Source organism: Phaethon lepturus, unplaced genomic scaffold (assembly GCF_000687285.1).
Source record: "Phaethon lepturus isolate BGI_N335 unplaced genomic scaffold, ASM68728v1 scaffold29658, whole genome shotgun sequence".
In the NCBI taxonomy this organism is placed as follows: Eukaryota; Metazoa; Chordata; class Aves; order Phaethontiformes; family Phaethontidae; genus Phaethon; species Phaethon lepturus.
In genome coordinates, this window is record NW_010557354.1 from 12,159 (window position 1) to 30,299 (window position 18,141).

At 41.1% G+C, this 18,141-nt stretch overlaps 1 protein-coding gene across 1 annotated transcript in view; it reads left to right on the top strand.

Annotated features, from left to right (window-relative positions):
• The window catches only part of EIF2B3 (eukaryotic translation initiation factor 2B, subunit 3 gamma, 58kDa), a 56,337-nt gene that overhangs the window by 1,894 nt on the left and 36,302 nt on the right, over positions 1-18,141 (top strand). The window contains exons 2-3 of the mRNA XM_010292753.1: positions 3,655-3,739; positions 4,100-4,189. Coding sequence (XP_010291055.1) covers positions 3,655-3,739; positions 4,100-4,189 — 175 coding nt within the window. The remainder of the gene's footprint in view (positions 1-3,654; positions 3,740-4,099; positions 4,190-18,141) is intronic.

The window sequence follows — 18,141 nt, forward strand, 5'->3', positions numbered from 1 at the left end:
TTTTTCCTTCTCAGCTAGTTTATTTGTGAGGTGGTGAGGTTAATGTGGCAATATCCCATGCTTAGTAGAGAGGCTTTTTGGCTTTAAGCATTGTGTGTGCTCCCTTCAGATTTATGATTTTGACCCCAGTCTGGCATTATCAGACTGTCAGTGGGAGTGCGGGGCTGGTTTGAACCTCCAGCTCTTGGTGGTAATCTCTCTTAATTAGTTTACAGTTGAAACAATTGTCCGTCTTTTTGCCTTTAAACAAGGGAAGTTTGCTCTATCAGTGGTTGATTTCCCTGAGGGAGGAAATCCTGAGAGAGGTTATCGGGGAGAGAAAAGCTCCGGGCTCCACTTTCAAAGCGATGCCATGTACGAAGCATGCATCAATCCTGTTAGTACTGCTTATTATTTCACAATGGCGTGTCAGGAATTAACGGGCACAGACCTTTCTAAGGACTCTTGCAAACCTTTATGCACCCTCATCCCGAGTCAGGATTTTGTGGAATTATGTGCTAATAAAAGCTAATTTTACACGTTAAATTGCATTCTTTGAAATTGCTCTTTTAATTGCTGATCTTTCCCCGACTTCTCCACAGATCTCTCCGAGCCTCCTCATTGTCGATTTTTCTGCCAGGGAGCCCTCCACGCCTCATCATTAGGGCTAAAATCTGCCATCACTTAACATAACATACAGAGCTTACAACTGGGAGCAGCCCCCTCCCTTGCATGGGAGCACAGACAATAATAGACACTATAGTGTCAGCGCCAATGGGAGTTTTACAATGTATCTTAATGACTTGTGCTTGATTACCTTTGCTAGATTGAACCAAAGTTCATTTAGTAATTGGTATGATTCTTAGAGGATTCACATTTGACATTCCTCGCTCATTAAAGAGCTCCAACAATGGCTGTTATAACTTTCATCTCAACAGTGACCCTCTCAGATATATAACCTGTCTTTCTCTTGATAAACCCCCCAACCCGGCATTCATTAACACTTAACCATCTGCAGCCAGCCCTTCCTAGTAACTTCTCCCTTGCTTTGATGATATAATTAAAAGCCTTCTGTATTATCTCCCTCAGAGTGATAAGTCTAGGTGTGTCAGCTCTTGGCACATGCATTGTTTGTTATTCGATTCTCTCTGTATCAGCTGTTCCTCATGACGGGCTCATTTTTCATATGTTGTAAAGATTAGCTGATGGAATGGGAGATCAGAGGTAAGAGAAGGGAGTGGGGCTTTCGATATTGGTAACCAGATGCTCATTTGAAATGGTGATGGAGTTTGCTGTTATCTGTTAGATTATTTGGCTCCCTTGCTTTTACCTGAAGATAAACTGGTTTAAGCACTAGTCAATGAAAATGAGCATCATCTTATAGTGGCTTGTTATGATAGAGTGCTCTTATCAGTCTGGTTTAGTGTGGCTATTCTCTCCTGGAGTCTGGTTTACAGAAATCACAACTTTGTTTATGCATGTGCCCAGACTTGCCTGTTTGACCTTTGAAGCTGTGATTATAATATTAATCTATGGAACTATTCTGTTGCAAATCACTTAGGTGGTCTGTATTTCAGAGGATTTTCACTGTGGGACCTCCCTCTTGTCCAGCATGATGTTCTGTTATTGTTAGTACATTCTACATTGAAAGCTAACTCAGAGTGGCGTTTCAGTACATTTTGTCATCTGGCCGTTTGTTTTGGCTTTTTGTGTGTGTGTGATGGAGCTGCAGCTAGGATAGCCCTGTGCTACTGTCTGTCCACTTGAACTGATTTTTTATAACTTTTTCTGTAGCTAAGCAACTCTGTTATAAACTTGGTACAATACTGGCGTGCAGATACAAACTTCAGCCCACAAATCCTCAGTATCCTGCAGTGTAGCTAAATAGTGCTATTCCAGTTTGCAGGTGGGGAAACTGGATATGTGAAAGCCACACAGACACTGGCAACAGAACCAGCCTATACAGAGGAGTTCCTGTTTTACACTCCTCTGCTTGATGTCTAGCCCTTGCAGCCTTCCCCTGCCTTGTGTTTAAGGGGGGTTACGATAGATCTTGAATAGAGAGAGAAGAACGTGGCATTCTGGCACTAGAGGAACTGTGTCCTGTTTGTCATCTTCAAGTTAAGAATTGTTTTTTTCCTCCTATTTTTCCATCTTCTGCCCATGTTGCATCCACTTCTGGTTTTTTTTTTTGCATGTTTCTTGCCTTGTTCCATTGTTTTGTTTGTTTTCCCAGCTTTCCTTCCTGCTCAATTTCTTTCCATTTGTCTCTTCCACCCATTTCAATAAACTATTATATTCATTATATAAATACAAGGGAGCTCTTTTTCTTAGAGAAGATATGAAAATTCTCCCTCTCTCTTAAATACACAAAATGTGGAAACCATCCCTCAGGATGGGAGAGCAGGAGAGAATCGAATCTGCTGACTTCCAAATGCCAGACCTCACTGAAATTAGTGGATTCCCTATCCTCTTTGCATAAGGAACATTGCTATTTGGGCTGACTTCCACAGCAACATCTGGGCCACTGATAACATCAGTACTGGAGCATTGCTAGGTGAGCTCATGTTTTGTTAATGAAGTAATCTACTAAAAGTGCATATATCACTTTTTAGTACCACATACTTTACTGCAAAGTGTCATACTACTATTATAGAAGCTTTCCATTGCAATTGGGACTTAAAGAATTTTGTTATAGTTAATAATATGCTTACCTTGAATTGAATGGCATGTTAGAGAAATGCCACCTAAATTACAAACTTGTAAGACTTAAATACTTTGGTGGTTCAATGCATTAATTGAGAAATACACTGAAAAATGGTTTGCTAGAACACCTGATATTCTTGGTAGCACTGATGTTACTAAATATTTGGTGTGCTAGTATTGGTTTACTACATATATATGTATATATGCACCCAAGTTGTGAGTGATACCGGTGCTGAGCTAACAAAATAAGTGATCATGATCACAAACATCTGTACTTCAGGGTGTTATGGAATACGCGAAAAAAGGTTGGATGGAATATACTGATAAGATGTGTTCTTTCAAACTTCATTATGAAATCCAGTCCTCAAAGGAGGAAAAATGAAAACAGAGACAATTTCAGGTGTGGATTGAAATTTCTCTCCTTGACAGCCTCTGGACTGTAAGTGCAGTTACAGGTCACTTGAACAGCCCAGAGTAGTCCCTGACTGTTGTGTTTTGTCTTTTTTAAATTGCAAGCTAAATATTCTTGTGGCTTTTCTGTCTTGAGAACAAATGGTGAGTGTTCAGACAGCCAGAACACTCTTAAATGAGGCTACAGGTGTGTAGAAGGGGATAGATAAAATATCTAACTGCTTTGAGACAGGCTGCAAAAAGGGTTTCCACTAAGAGCAGAGAATGCATAAAGAGAAGCAATAGAAGTAATCGATGAGTCTGATTTAAAACTTTGTTCTTAAAATATTGAAACTATTGGAGATTTCTGAGTTTCTGAAATATTAACCTGCCAGTGGTCTGAAAGTGAAGACTTCCCTGTTTGCCATTGTTTGGCTAATGATGAGAGGGAGTTTTACTGGTCTTTTCAATCTTACCGGGCAAGATAGGCAAACATTTTGTAACTGAGCTGTGGCAGTCATTTGTAATATGTAGTGTAGGAAAGGTGAGCAGATCCCATCTTCTCCTATTTCCCTCCAGGAAGTGTTGGAAAAAATACAGTAGTGTCGTGTTTGCTAGCAGAACATGCACAGCCTTGCATATTAAAGCAGGCACTTAGCCAGAAGCTTTGAATTATTGTACCCTGACATTACCCACTGTAACTTTTAGCACTCTGGGCCCATTACTTTGGCTTCCTGCCCAGTAATGTGCAATTTCCACTTACATAAGAAGATGTAGCAGGAGTAATGACTCCTTGGAGGAGGTGTTTTCTTTCGCAGCAAATCAGCCCAGGGCCAGCAGGTGTAAGTTTATAGACACAGGCTAATAATGGCAGCCTGCACTGTTCTCCTCTGTAAATCCAGTAGATGGAAAGGAACAGATCTGCCTTTGCATGCTTTTCACTCTCCAACAACTTCATTGCAAAGTCAAGCACTTGTAAATGGCCATGCAAAGCTCCATGATTTTCCTTTTTTTTTCTTTTCAGGCACCCCCGAATGCACATCAGAACAGGGCTGATGGATGCCCACCTCTACTGTCTGAAGAAATATGTGGTTGACTTCCTTGTAGAAAACAAGTAAGAAACCAAGCAATACACAAAGTAGTAGCAGGTGTTTGCGTTGGCATATGGGTTTGTACCAGAGCTTTTAAAGGAAGATTTGTTTCATTAAATTGGCTAGCATAAAATAGAAATGTAAACAAAACCAGTTTTCAAAATGCTTTAACTACACTAAAAAGAATGCCAGGCATTATGGCTGAGTTTCTTTATTCAGACCTCTTTAAAAAAAAACAATCTAATAACAGCATAAGTGAAAGCTAAAGTTTTTGCCTCTTTTCTGCATCCCTTGTTTTCCTAATGTATCTGTGCTTTTTGCTGCTCATTTCACTAGGGCTCCCCCATTGTTAGGGCTGTGAATACATTTATGACCTTTGATTTCCCCCACCACAGTCTGTTTTGGCCTTTGCAATCACCTTTTCTCTCCCCCTTCACATCTACCACCACTGCAGGTGGGCTATCTCTGTAGCATCCTATGCTTTTAGCTTGTGATGTTCCTCTGTCAAAACTCTGAGACCACCCACTGAGAGTAAGAAAAACATCCATTTATGGAAGTGGAGAAGGATCTTAGCTATAATATTTCATGAAACAGACAAAAAAAAAATCCTGTTTATCTTTAAAAAAACAAACAAATGAACACCCTCCCCTCACAGTAAGTAGTTCAGTTTTGGAATGATGTCCTGTTCCTAGACTTTTTGTAGTGCTCTCATGCCCATTACATATATTGAATGCTCGCTGAGTTCTCAAGAGTTCGTCTCCCCTTTTAAGTAAGATGAAAGATAAAGGAGCTAAGTGTTGTGTTCATAGTGGTTTTTCTTAGCAGATAAACTGACATGTGAAAAAACATGGGGGTGGGGGAATCTGTGTTAGTCCTGACCATGTACAAATCTGGTGATGCAGTTGGATACACAATTGAAGGAGCTTTTCCAGAATAAGGTTCTGTGAGTGAATTAACACAGATTTTCCACTTAATTTTAACCCCCAGGGCAATTTCTTACCATGCATAAGAATAAAGCTTATCCAATACTTTGACTGGCACATGGGGGCATTGCACAAGTTTTTTTTGGTTCCCATTTGTGTATGGGAACGTGTCTGAAAGGTGAGAAGGCTTCAGGAGCAGCAGATGCTTTAAATCTGGAATAAGCCATTTATTCAGTGTATTTTAGAAAGTTCGTGAGAGTTTGGACTTCTTGTATTTCCTGTGGTAGCATGAAGCAGTGTTTACGCCTTTCTTTTGTCATAATACAACATGTAGGACTCATTTCTTGAAATCCTAGCCATCTAGTTTGCTGGGATTAGATATTTCTGGAATATTAGACATTTCACACATTTGGTTCTTTTTCCCTGGTATTTCATGCTGTTTTGAATTTAGATCATTAGGTCTGTGGGACAAGGACGGTCTTTGTCAGACATGCCACAGTGCGTGACACAATGAGGCCTCTAAGTGTAAATAGTGGTAACTTCAGTTTTCAAGGCTTTATGCTATTTCCATTGAAACTGGTAAGATCTTTGGTTTTGTCAGTGGCGGAATTTTACCTTGTATTAAACAAAGTCAGCAGAGTGAAATCCTGCTCTGAACTTCTGCAGTTGCCCCCAGGTCCCCCTAGAACAAGTCTACTGACTGCTTGCAAGTATGACCAATTGGGGTTTTTTTGTTTTCTGTAGAGAGGTCATTCTCCGTCTTCACTATTTTATGAAGCTTTGTTTCTTTTCTGTGACACTTCCATGACACACAGACAATTACAGCAGCTAGACAGCGTTTCTTAAGACCTGATAGCAACATCTGGCTTACTAATGGCAGGTAGCTGCTTCATTCTCTTTATTACACACATGCTGCTTATTGAGTCAATTGCAAGTAATGTGCTTAACTGGCAAATCTGGGGAATGGGACTTTTGCCATAATAGAGTAATTGCCATAATAGAGGAGTAACTTGTGCTTTCAGGCTCCTGGCATTGGTGGGTGTTTGCAGCTTGAATTTTTCATCTCTGAGGAAAGGGAAGACAGTGCATACCCAACGACCTTTCCATGTTTGGCAGCAATATGCCAGGACTTCTGAAGGACCCTGTGGAATATTTTTACCTCAAAAGTACTGACATCTACATAATTGTTTGGGTTTAAGGATTCTTTTTAATACTTTGTTTTTTAGTCTAGAGAGAACCTACAGTAAGATTTTGCCTCTCTGCAATTCTGCACCAGGACTGGAGAAGCTCAGATGCCTTGTTTAAGTTCTATGTGTTTAAAACTAACAGCAGGGACTGAAACGAACAGTGAAGCTCTTGTGCGGTGCCAGGAAGTACTGACACAGTGTACTTCCTCAATATTACAATATTTACATTGTGTTAATATTTTAACAGTGAGGTTTGATGGCAGGCAGAACACCTCTTTTCATTGTTTGTAGCTCAGTGAAGCATTTACATTTTTTTCTAATTTTATTTTGACAAGAGCAGAAAAGATGTTGCCTAGCAGTAAAAAATTCAGATCCTGTGACTGGCTGTAGCTCACTCTTTGCAGAGGAAAATTATGATTACTTCCAGGTCAAAGAATTACATGACAAATAATGTGGTTATGTATGTGGGATCTGTTGCTCCAAATGGGATAAAAGCCCAGTGTAGTCCCAGCTTAGCTGCAAAGATGTGGCAAGAACAAGCTCTCCCCAAGTGAACATAGTTTGTATACAGCTGCACCTGTAAGGGTAAATTGCATTCCTCTGCTTTGATCAGATTAATATATGTATTGCATGTAAAGTCCAAAATCACTAGCAACTAATATGAAAACAGGGAAAAGAGAACGTGAAATGGCTAAACCTTTGTTTTGTCTAAGTATATGAATCTTGCTTTAGGATTTGGGACAACTTTGTTGTATGACATCTCTGGAAAAAGGCTGAATTTATTGTTCAGCTCCAGAATGGAGTTGTGATACCAAGGTTTTATTATCAGCTTGGCCACTGTCTTGCTTTGTGGTACTAGACAGATCCCTTAATTTTTCTATGCACGTGTTTCCTCTTCTGGGTGGGATTGTTTGAAGAATAATCAGTAGTTGTTTGGCAGCAGTGAGATTCTACTACAGGGGATGTTTGGAGATGTCAACATACTATTTAGTAGTCTGTAACTTACTTCATAGTCCTTTAATACATATTTTTATGAACTATTTTAAAAGGACTGAATAATAGATTCTCCTGCCTGAAGTTTTATTGCATTATAGCAAACCAAACAAATTTTTGAGTTTTAAAAAGGAGAGATTGCTCGTGCCTTTGAATAAAAGTCAGAGGAAATTGTATGTTTATTAGAACCTCCTCAAATATGTATGTCCAGATAAAAATAAAAAATATCACGCCTTTAATGTTGTTTAAACCTGGGGAATTTATTTTTCGGGGAATGAAACTCTTTCCTCTCCTAGGAGGAAAAAATTCATTTTGGCAGTTAAAATCCCCATCTCCATCTATCTCTCATCCACTAGTTCAACACTACATCTTAGTGAAATTGAGTCTTCAAGGGTACGACAGCCCTACCCTGTCTGAATCTACCAAGGTCAAATGCTTGTGGTTCCACAGGGACTTGGGGAACAGCTGAAGAAATTCTTGCCCCTAACAGTTTGTTATTCCCTTCAGCTGGAATTTTAGTCCTTCCCTTCTCTCCACACTTTTGCATCACTGGGACAGGTTGATCATCTGAGTCCTTCCTAGTCAGCTCCAGGCTGAGCAGCGTGCACAGGCAGTCTCTGCCCAGGGTCCAGTAGGAGCACTCAGAACTCTGCCCGGGGGCGGACATCTTCATCCCTGCATGCGCAGTGAATACCCGGTGCTGACAACTCCTGGGTCTGTTCCCGCTACACTCACAAGGGGTCACGGACCATACCCTGCTACCAACTGGATTTATCCCACCTAAGCAGGGACTGTGACCTCAATGTGAACAAGCAGCAGCTTGCTTGGGCTGAATTTTCTGCTGATTATAACTGTCCCTGGGTTTTTTTTCTGCAGAGACCTTTGATTCTTCCCCAGGTTCCTTTCTGCATTAATAAAGTTAAGAGCTGCTGAGGTTGCTCTTAGTTGGTAGATGTACCGAGTCTGCTGCATTGTATCACATCTTTGTATGGGAGGGAGGTCAGTTAAAAATCTGATCTCCTTGTATTCAGGCAAGAGCTTTCCTTTCCTAATAATTACCTTTTTCAGAATAAAGCTAACGTGAGGATTTTATAGGTGCTTGCACTTTGCGGCGTGGGGAAGACAGGCGAGCACAGGCTGTGCGTGTTGCAGGAACTGCTCTGCCAGCACAGGGCAGGGATAGTTGAAGGTGAACACCTGCACCACATGATGAACTACACAATATTGCTTTTCTTAAAACGATCATTATATGAGCCAAGCCAGCAGGCTAGACAGAAGCAGAGGCCGTAGCTGGCTGGGGGCACGACTCCACCCCACAGCTGGCGGGCCTCACACCCCTGGGGCCCTGGGGTGGCAGCCAGCACAGTAGCCAGTCCCTTTTTTGGCACTCTCCTGAGTGCTAGGTTGGAATCCTGCCTTGCTGCTGCATTCAGGGCAGATGGAAGAAGAGAGTCCTTATTCCTTTTCCCCCGTGAACTCCATCTGTAGTGGAGGGCAGGATCTAGGGCTGTGCTTTGTAAGCCCGGCGTGTTGCACGGGCATGCACTGATATTTCTTTACTGTGAGCTGACAGTTTGCTTGCTATCAATCCCAGCAAAGCTGCTAGCAGAAGAAATGTGATCAAAGTGAAATTGCATGGTAGTTTGTGTTCTGTTTTTCCAGAAGATTTCTAAAGCTCTAGCCTGGTGAAATAAGATACCTGATTTGGGGGAGCGTGAGGGGGGAGATCAGTATAAAGCAACCCTGTCCCCTGTAAAGTTTTTAACATGGAATGTTCAACCTTGCTTTGGAAATTTTAAGTGTTGAAGGTGGGTCTCTATATATATATCCTGTCTATATGCTTAAAAGCATATATGTATTATGCATTTATAATACATGTGTGCATGAATGGTATTGTGCCCACGGTCATTTGTGGAGGTACAGGTGACAACATTTGGTTTATGTGTAAGGATTTCATCCTGCTCACAGCTGAAACCTGTATGATGAAACCTGACATGTGAAGATTGCTATTTTCACCTCTCATAGAGGAAGACCAGAAAATCAGAGGCCAAATCGAGGCTGCCTAAAACAAAGCAGTATGTGGTCCAACTTAGTAAGTTCAGCACTTGGCAGTTAGGAAGTGCCACAGCTGAAGCTCCCTGTGCAACCTTGTGCTTCTCTATGTGCCACACATTACAGTACAGTCTCCAGTTATGTGACCCTGTACGCTTTTTTTCCTTTGTGACCATTGCTTCAGTCATTGCCTGAGATTCTCCACTGAAGGAGATACTGCTCAACATTGTATGTAATTTCTGTAGTTCAGGTGAAGGCCACCAGCCTTACTTGCTGCTTGCTGTTTAAACCCTGTTCTGAAGATAAAGTAAATACTTTCCCTTTGGATTCTTGGTGCTCATCACTGAGACTGTACTGCTCTGCACACGTGTCATTAACTGTCTTTCCAGCACCCCTATTAGTGAAATATCGGTTCTTCCTCATTCTGAAAGGGGGAAACTAAGGCACACAACAGTTGAAATTTGAAGCATCTTTAAGTATGCCATTTTTTGGTCCTTAATGTTATACAGAGCTCTTCATGTTGAAAAATTCTTTTCCATTGATGATAGTTGTCACAGGGTGACACTGATCAAATCAAAAGCACACGATCAGTGGCAACTTGTAGAAATTAGATTTACATTCTGCATTCAGCAGCATCTGTGAACTCTGACAGGAGGGAATTAAAAAAAAAAATCAGGTTTTCAAGCATCATTCATTTGCCTTAAATACTAGCAGTTCTTTTCTCCTCTCGCAGTCCTCTGCCTTGTACATTTAACACACATGTTCTAACAAATGAGGCAGGCGTTCTTCTGCCTCATTACACAACCTTGATTCATCCCCAGGGTATAGTCCATCTTTGCATTGGGTGAAGAAGAGATCGAGATTGCGAAGACAGGAAAAGTAGGTGAGTGTGTTTTTTAAGGATTGTGTCACAGTGTGTACACATGAGGTCTCAGTTAAGGTTGTATAAGCGACATAGTTCTAGCTTTTCTTAATCTGAGTGCCCAAACTGTTACCCTGATGTTCATTTAAAAATGTGTGTCTGTGTAATATATATATATGACACTTCTAGAATTAATCAGTGAGGCTACTGTGACTCCTGCTAATGGAGTAGCTGTTACCAACATAGATTTATCACCTTTCAAGTCGGCCACCAGAAGGAGATAGGATGCTCTAAACTTCAAAGAATATCCAGCTCAGCCTTTCTAACTTTGGCCTGGAGCATACTCTGTTACTCTGTGGAGTAATGCGTGAGCAGTCTAGTTACCTTGCAGGAACAGAGAGAGCATGGGGCATGCCAAATGTAGGAGGACTCAAAACATTTAGCTGCAAAACAGGTCTCTTCCAAGAACATGCAACAGTGGGTTTTCAGACTTAGTTCATGTAGTATGGACACTTTTTATGTTTACAAATGTAACGCCTTGATGGCAAGACAACCATGTGCCAAATTGCAAGCATAGAAGTGGAAGAACACTTGAAATATTTTTAACACAGACGAAACAAAGTATTTTTCCACAATTTTGCTCTTGGAAATAGCTGAGATATTTTTGATGAAGCTATCCAAAAAAATCAGCTTCAGGCAAACACCTGGCATGGGTAATTTCAGCCAAAACAGTTAAACTTTGGCAAAGTTTACAAACAGATGAAGGCAGAAACTTACAATAGGAAATGCTGGGCAATTTATCTATAAGCACCTCGATGTACCACCTGTGAAAGCTAGTCAGCTGAGCTTTTCTGATGGCAGATGCTACTGTATGTTTGCTCCGATGTTATGGCTTCTCTGTTATGCACCAGAGTGGCAATTGCATTTTTTAACGTAAGGAGATCTTTGGACTTTATTTCAAAACTACATCCACCCATGCATATATATATATAATTGACTGTTAGCACACATCTTCCTCTTCTATATTAGAACATATTACATACTTCTGTGGTGTCCTTCCCCTTTTTTCCCCCTCTTCCTCTTAAAAGCAAGGTAAAATTTTTATTGTGTTTAGTAATGTGTTTTGCAAATTGCCATTTTGTCCTGAATCAATTACTTCTAAATTGTTGGGTGTAAAAGCCACAGTTTCCCTTGTACAGTCACCTGGGAGCTGGGCAGCTCTGTGGCCAGAAGGAATGATGTGTGGTACTGGAAAGGCAGGAATGATAAACAGCCGTGCTGTGGTCGCTTCAAAAGGTCTGAGTAAGCATTCGCAGTGCCTTGTCCTGGGAACGCTGAGTGCTAACTTTTGCTTGCCACCAGGAAGATCCATTTTCCCTGGGGAGCCCTCCTCTCGGGGTGCACCCTGCTAGAGGCTGAGCTGGAGCTAAGGAAACAAATCAGCTCTTTTGCAGTTTTTCCAGCACTTGGCAAGCTGCCTGCCAGAATTCACCAGTAGAGAAACTCTGCAAATTTGCAATAAGCTTTATAGCCAAAGTCAGTATGATCTGTTTGCAAAGTTACACACTTTTTTTTTTTGAACTGCTGAAATAAATAAGAGCAAATTGTGTGAGGTCATAATGCTCTGCATTTCCAAACTGCTTCAGCTGCAATCCCAGAGCAAGCTCCCCTCTTCTGTGTCCAGAAAGCCTCCACTGGGCCAGCACTAGGAGGGGAGAGCAAGGTTTGCTGTCTCAGTGCTCTGTATTCTGAGATCTTCTGGCCATGAGAAGAGCTGCAGTGGAGCCACCCTTCTCCTCTCCGATAAATGGCAGGGGCAGTATGAGATCTTTGAAAACTGGAGGTGCGAGTGACTGGCTCTGAAGCTGCTGCTGGGATGGCTGTGTGCTGTGCTGTACACAAAGGCCCCTGCAGGTTTATATTAAGGTGCTGCCCAGACTAAACCAGTGCATTTTTTCTTTTTCCCCTCTAAATGCCTTTTTATCATTCAGGCTGTCACCTGTGTTTCCTGGCAAGGGCTGCTGGCTGGGGGAGGTCTGGCAGAGCTGAACACCCAGCTTGGTGGTCTTTGTGTGGCTGCCTGAAAGATGGCTTAAAACAGAACCTGCTCTGTGAATACCTGTGAGTTAACATGTGTCAGCCGTGTGGCTGGAAGGTTTCTCCTTTGCTGTAAAGAGAGGTTTTATAATGAATACTTTCCTTGTGATTAAAAGGGGTAAATAAACAAATAGCTCCTGCAGGAAGTATACTGTGTGAAGACGGGGCAAATAGATTGTAGCTTTCCAAACAAGGAAAAGAAAAAAAGGGCGGGGGGGGGAACCCAAAACCTACCAAACTCAAGCTCCTCCCTAGTGCATTTAATCTATTAGAATGAGAAATGGCAATTTATCTTTCCCATTTCCTTTCCTTGTCAAACATATCCAGCTGTTGGAGCTTTCTCTGCTCCTTACTAGAAATGCCAAGACTTAAAATTTGTTCATGTCCTCTTCCTCCAGAGTATCATTACCATTATCATCTTTCCATCAGACCAATCAAGCTCACTCCTGAAACCTCAGGGGAAGAAACCCTAATGATGCAAATCAGATTTAAACAAATTACAATTTTCAGCAAATCACATCTATAATAAATACAATTCCTTTTCCTGTTTGCGGACTACCTGGGAGCAGACATGTCTTTGGATGTGCTGAATTGAAGCTGATTAACTTCCTGAAAAACTGCCAATCTTTCTTTATGAGACCACGATATGCCAGAGTGGCCACATGCTTGAGATACTCGAAGCGTGGTTGGTGACAGCACAATATTCTGTGCATGCAAGCTGCTCCTAGTGCAAATTTTTGTAAAGTAAATGTTAAAAGTTGTTAATTTTGTCCTCTAACTGTAATTTACAGCATCAGTTAATGACCCTTTGGATTCCCTATGAAAAGTGAACATAGGGAGGACATGAAAAAGGTCATTCAAATGTCAATGCAAATATTATACAACCATAAAAAAATTTAGGTTGCGGAGGGACCACTACCAGTCTCTAGTCCAACCTCCTGCTCAAAGTAGGGATAGCTTTTGTGTTGCTCAGGGTTGGGTTTTTTTGTATGTTTGGTTGGGGTTTTTTTGCAGTTGACTTTTGAAAATCTCCAAGGATGGAGCCTGGGCCTTGTCCCAGGACTGGGGGACAACTCACTGAAAAGTTGTTTTCTGTATGTCCCAAGTGGAATTTCCCTTGTTGCAGCTTGTGCCCATTGCCTCTTGCCCTTTTACTGTGCACCTCTTGGAAAAGTCTGGCTGCCTTCTATATCACTTCACTTTTGGTAGTAGAAAACTGTAATCAGATCCCCCTGCAGCCTTTTCTTCTCCAGGCTGAACAAATCCAGCTCCCCTAGCTTCTCCTCCTGCGTCATGTGCTCCTGGCCCTCTTGGTGGCCTCAGCTGGGCTTGCTCTGATCTGATAATAAACATTAAAAATTGTTAACTATTTTTTCCACTGTTTCATGCAGTTGCAGTTTCCTTGGTTAGCCTTCAGTCAAATTGATTTTTGTCTTCATATGAGATGTGGATTTTGAACCAAGGAGAAATCATGATGCTTTTATCCATCTATGTGTGCCTTTTTTTCACACTTAAATCATTGCCACTTGGACAGTATCATCCTAAGCATTTTTCATCAGTGCAGTACATTTTCTTCCACACAGCACTACCTGTATGTGAGGTAATACTTGGGGTGAAATTATTATCTTACCTTGCTGGACACTTTCCTGTGAAGATACAATCCTTATATGTGATATCATGGCATATTTCTCTTGCAGTGGAAAACATAATTCTCCTATATTTTCTATTCTATTCAGGTGATTTGAATTTCTCCCCAAGATTGTGAAACTTTCAAGAATTTTCAAGATAAATGTTTCCTTTCTTCCCCTCTCTTTTACTTCTAAATCTCTTCTCTTCCAAACCACTTCAGTCACTGACTGATCCCTGAAATGCTGAGAGTCCCCTCTTGCTCACAAGTTGAATTTTGGGGAAAGAGAGAAAATAGTGATTGTTTCCCTACTATTCTACTTCTTGTAGTTTTTGTACTCTAGGTGTTACTTCAAACACAAATTCCATTGTGCCTTAGCCAGTCAAATGAAACATGAACAATAATAAAGATATCTGTAACACTGTTGCTGACTCTATTACTGCACTGAATTATTGTGATTGGGAGACTTTTAACTTCCTGCATATAGATGGGAGAAGAAATGCTACTAATGATGATAGGGAACAGATGCCTGAATAGAGTAGCTAAGAGGTATCTTCATTAAGACAGTAAATCATCAATAGATAACAACATTTTAAGTTCCATTTTGAAAGCGGTAAGTAGCTAGAGTATGAGATAAGGGCTGATCATAGAACACAGTCTTGAACCAAACTGGAGCAACTACACCTTCCTTCACTTAAAGTGAAAAAATAAAAAGGGAGCATGACATTGTCCTGTGGCTGTTTAAAATCTGTTAGAAATGCTGAGTGCTGTCTAGTTAAGTTACTGGTTTTGAAGAAGTCAAAGACCTGAATATGGAGGAGGAGTGACATCTCCCTAAATTATAGATGCAGAGGTGAACTGTAGCACACACGGCATTTTACACTAGACTTTTCCGGATTAATACCACCCGGAAAGAACATTATGAATAAAAGTAGGCTCGTGAAGAAGAGGAGGTGGGATTCACTGGCCAAAAAGGTTCATCTTAAAGTTCTTCAGGAAAGGATAAAGTGACCAAAATAAAAAAGAAAAGTTTACTCTTATTGCATCATGTGGCAAATGCCATAGTAAAGAGAACAGAAGAGTTGTCCTACAGGGAGGAGTGGAGCAAGGATTAGTAATCAATAGTGAGGACAGAAATTAAGGTCAAATGATTGCTGGGAAGAAGGGTGTAGAAATGGGACTTGCACAAGTGGAAGCAGGACTGAATTATACACCAGAGCTCCCAGTTTATCTCCCAGACTGCTGAAAGAATGGGCATGTTCTTAAGTCAAACTGAGAATGGGTCCATTCAGTTGCAGACCATCAAACACAGTATCTGCATGGAGAAATGGAGCAAAGTGATCTGGACATCTACGGTGCCTTTAATGCAGCCTCAGTGCATGGGGTGAAAGAGCTTACCCATGTGAAGTTACAGCCATGTCTACGTTTGTTGACGCATGTTTTATACAGACAGGTCTGAAGCGTTTAAATATCTCTATCTATATAACTTATGCACCTAAAGTTTACATAGTTTGTCAGTTTTATGGATACACATCAGCCTTATCAAATGCATCATATGCCTGCGTCTGTTTAGGCATATTACCAGAATGTTTCTGTTCAATGTACTTTTCAGAAAAGGAGCCTAATTTCAAAGGCATTTAGAAAAGAGTTGGTAACTCAGACACAGATGGCTGCAAAGGCGGAGGTGGGAGAGAATGGGGAAAGATGTGTTCTGGCAAGGAATCACGTTTGGTGCAGGTGCGCTTGTTTTAGAAGAATGGGATGCTGTCTGGGAATGAATGAGATCCATTCCTCAGCAGCGTGTACAACCTGCCAAACACCCTGGGTGGCCTCCGACGGCCTCGGAGACTTTTGGTCAGAGAAGTTCTAAAAATGTCTAAACTTGCTGGCATTCCCGTGCAAAAGCTGTATTAGTCAGGAGCTGCGGGGTGTTCCTGGCTGTTTGATGAGTGGGCAGAGTTAAGGTTGCTTAGATGACCAGAGCTGAGTGCGTGCACGCTTTCAAAGGATTTGAGTATGTAATTGAGGAGTTTTAATTTCTGTGGTCAATTTTTCAGAAAGCTGCCTTGTTTCCCAAAGGGTTTTTTGGCAGAAGTGGAAGTTAGATCCCTGTGCCTTTAAGTGCATCCAGACTTGGTGGAACTTGAGAACAGCTTTTTATGTGGTTTGCATCCATACCATCCCTTCCATACTTTGATCTGGATCCTCTCTGCGTTATGGTGTCTATGACTGTCACTTGCATGTTGTCTTCTGCTCTCCGTCCTCTTTTCCAGAATGCAGGGATTTCAGTGGTGATTCTGCAGTTTTGGGAAGTCATTTGTAAACTTGAACCTAGAACGCAGAGCTGTGCAGTTGTACCATCTTGCTGTGCAGTGGCTCTGGAAATATTGTCACGCATGCTCTTACAAATGTTGGGAGTAGGTTGCTGTCAGACTTGAAGGTTTTGGTTAGAAAATAGTATGGAAAGACCAATGAAGCACCAGTGCAGTTATGTGGAATTACCTTTTAGTAGAACATTTCTCAGCGTTGCCTTGCCTTCTCTGTAGGCTTTTAGGTCCAAAAATAGTAAGAGACACTGGCAAATAAGTAATTAATATGAAAGGGGTGGGAACGAGAAACGTATTTACTCTTTTTGTGATGGAAATTTTAAGAGCAGAAGAGGACAAATAGAACATCAAACATTGGTTTGATGCTGTTTGGGGTTGGGGCTTATTGAATTAGGCACAAGTAATTGCCTGGTAGTTTATTGGCTTGCCTGATTATTTTTGAGCTTTCCTGTATTATAATTAGCCTTGGGTACACCAAACAAAGGCAAAAAAATAATTGCAAGATGTAAGGGCAGAATGAGCCTTCTACAGGGATGTGGCACACCCTATAAATTTATCATTTGATACTTTTCCTTTTGTATGTAGCCCATGTCTGCTTTCTCCACATTCTTAGCATGTCTCAGAAATTCCAGCATTTTTAGCAGTGAATCAGTGAGAAGAAGGGGAAAAGGCCTGTAATTGCTTTTTCCATTGTGCTTGTTAAAACCGCATTGTGGGAAATGGACCCAAACACGGTCTTTTAAGTGGTGTTGAGTCTGAGGCAGGTGGTATTAACTCAGGACTGCATTAACTCTTTTCAAATCTCTTTCCTGTTTCCTTGAGGAAACATGCCTGGTGTATATATGTGGCAAGGGCTGTTTGCCTGCCTCTTGCATTGACATTTTAATTTGGTCCATGATATAAATATCATTTCCCTAATCCCCCTTGCCCTGACCCTGTTTTGTCTTTTCTTCAAAGTGAGTTGACTTTTTTTTTCTTTAAGGAGCGGGGAGGAGATGGGAATGGTGGCTGGCTGCTCTAGTTTGGAGCATTAAATGCTCGGGGAAAAAAATCTCAGAGTAACTGTTGTTTCTTTCTTTGTATTCACATGGAAATTTTTAATCTCCATCAAAGGATCAGGAGAAAATAACGTTGAGATTCAACAAGAGAGCTCCCAGCTTACATGGAATTTTTAAATGTTATTTGGCTTTATCCTTTAAGCGATGAGAACCATGAACTATGTACCTACAGGGTTCAGAATTAACTTTTCTCTTTCTTCCAACACACCCTCTTTTTTTTTCTTTCTCCCTCCCTTTTTCTTACTTCTTTATTGTTCTGCATAAACATGCAACTTCTTTTTGGCCAAAACTATAAGTGCCTCAGGATTTGTTTAGTTGTATTTATATATACATTTCTAACATTAATTATGAGCACCAGTCTGAAATACAGCCTCATGTTCTCCTTTTGATGTGATCTGAAGAATCTCTGTTGAAGGCCATGCAGCTAAGATCAGAACCCAACCCACTGTATACTTGCATCGTCGTACAAGAACTAACATTAGGCTGTTTAAAAAAAACAGGCAAAAGTAGGTATAAAAGGGATAATACTCTGCTTGTTTGTAGTGGGGAATCACAAATACTATCTGCACCACTAGATGTAGATGATTGTACTAATAATGATAGCGAGGGAGGGAGACCCCCTGCAACTAGCCCATGGAGAGTAACAGCAGATTTCACAGGTGGGTGCTGACAGCGATGGTAGATTTCATGCTTCATCACAGATTAATAAAACAGGGAGGATATTAAAATGCTAATACTCATTAACAACCTTTTATGGTGTTTAACATTAAACATGGAAAATGAAAATGAATGACAGCCGGTAAATGGAACTGACAGTTGTTTTCAGGGCGTCTGAAGCTAGTGAGAACT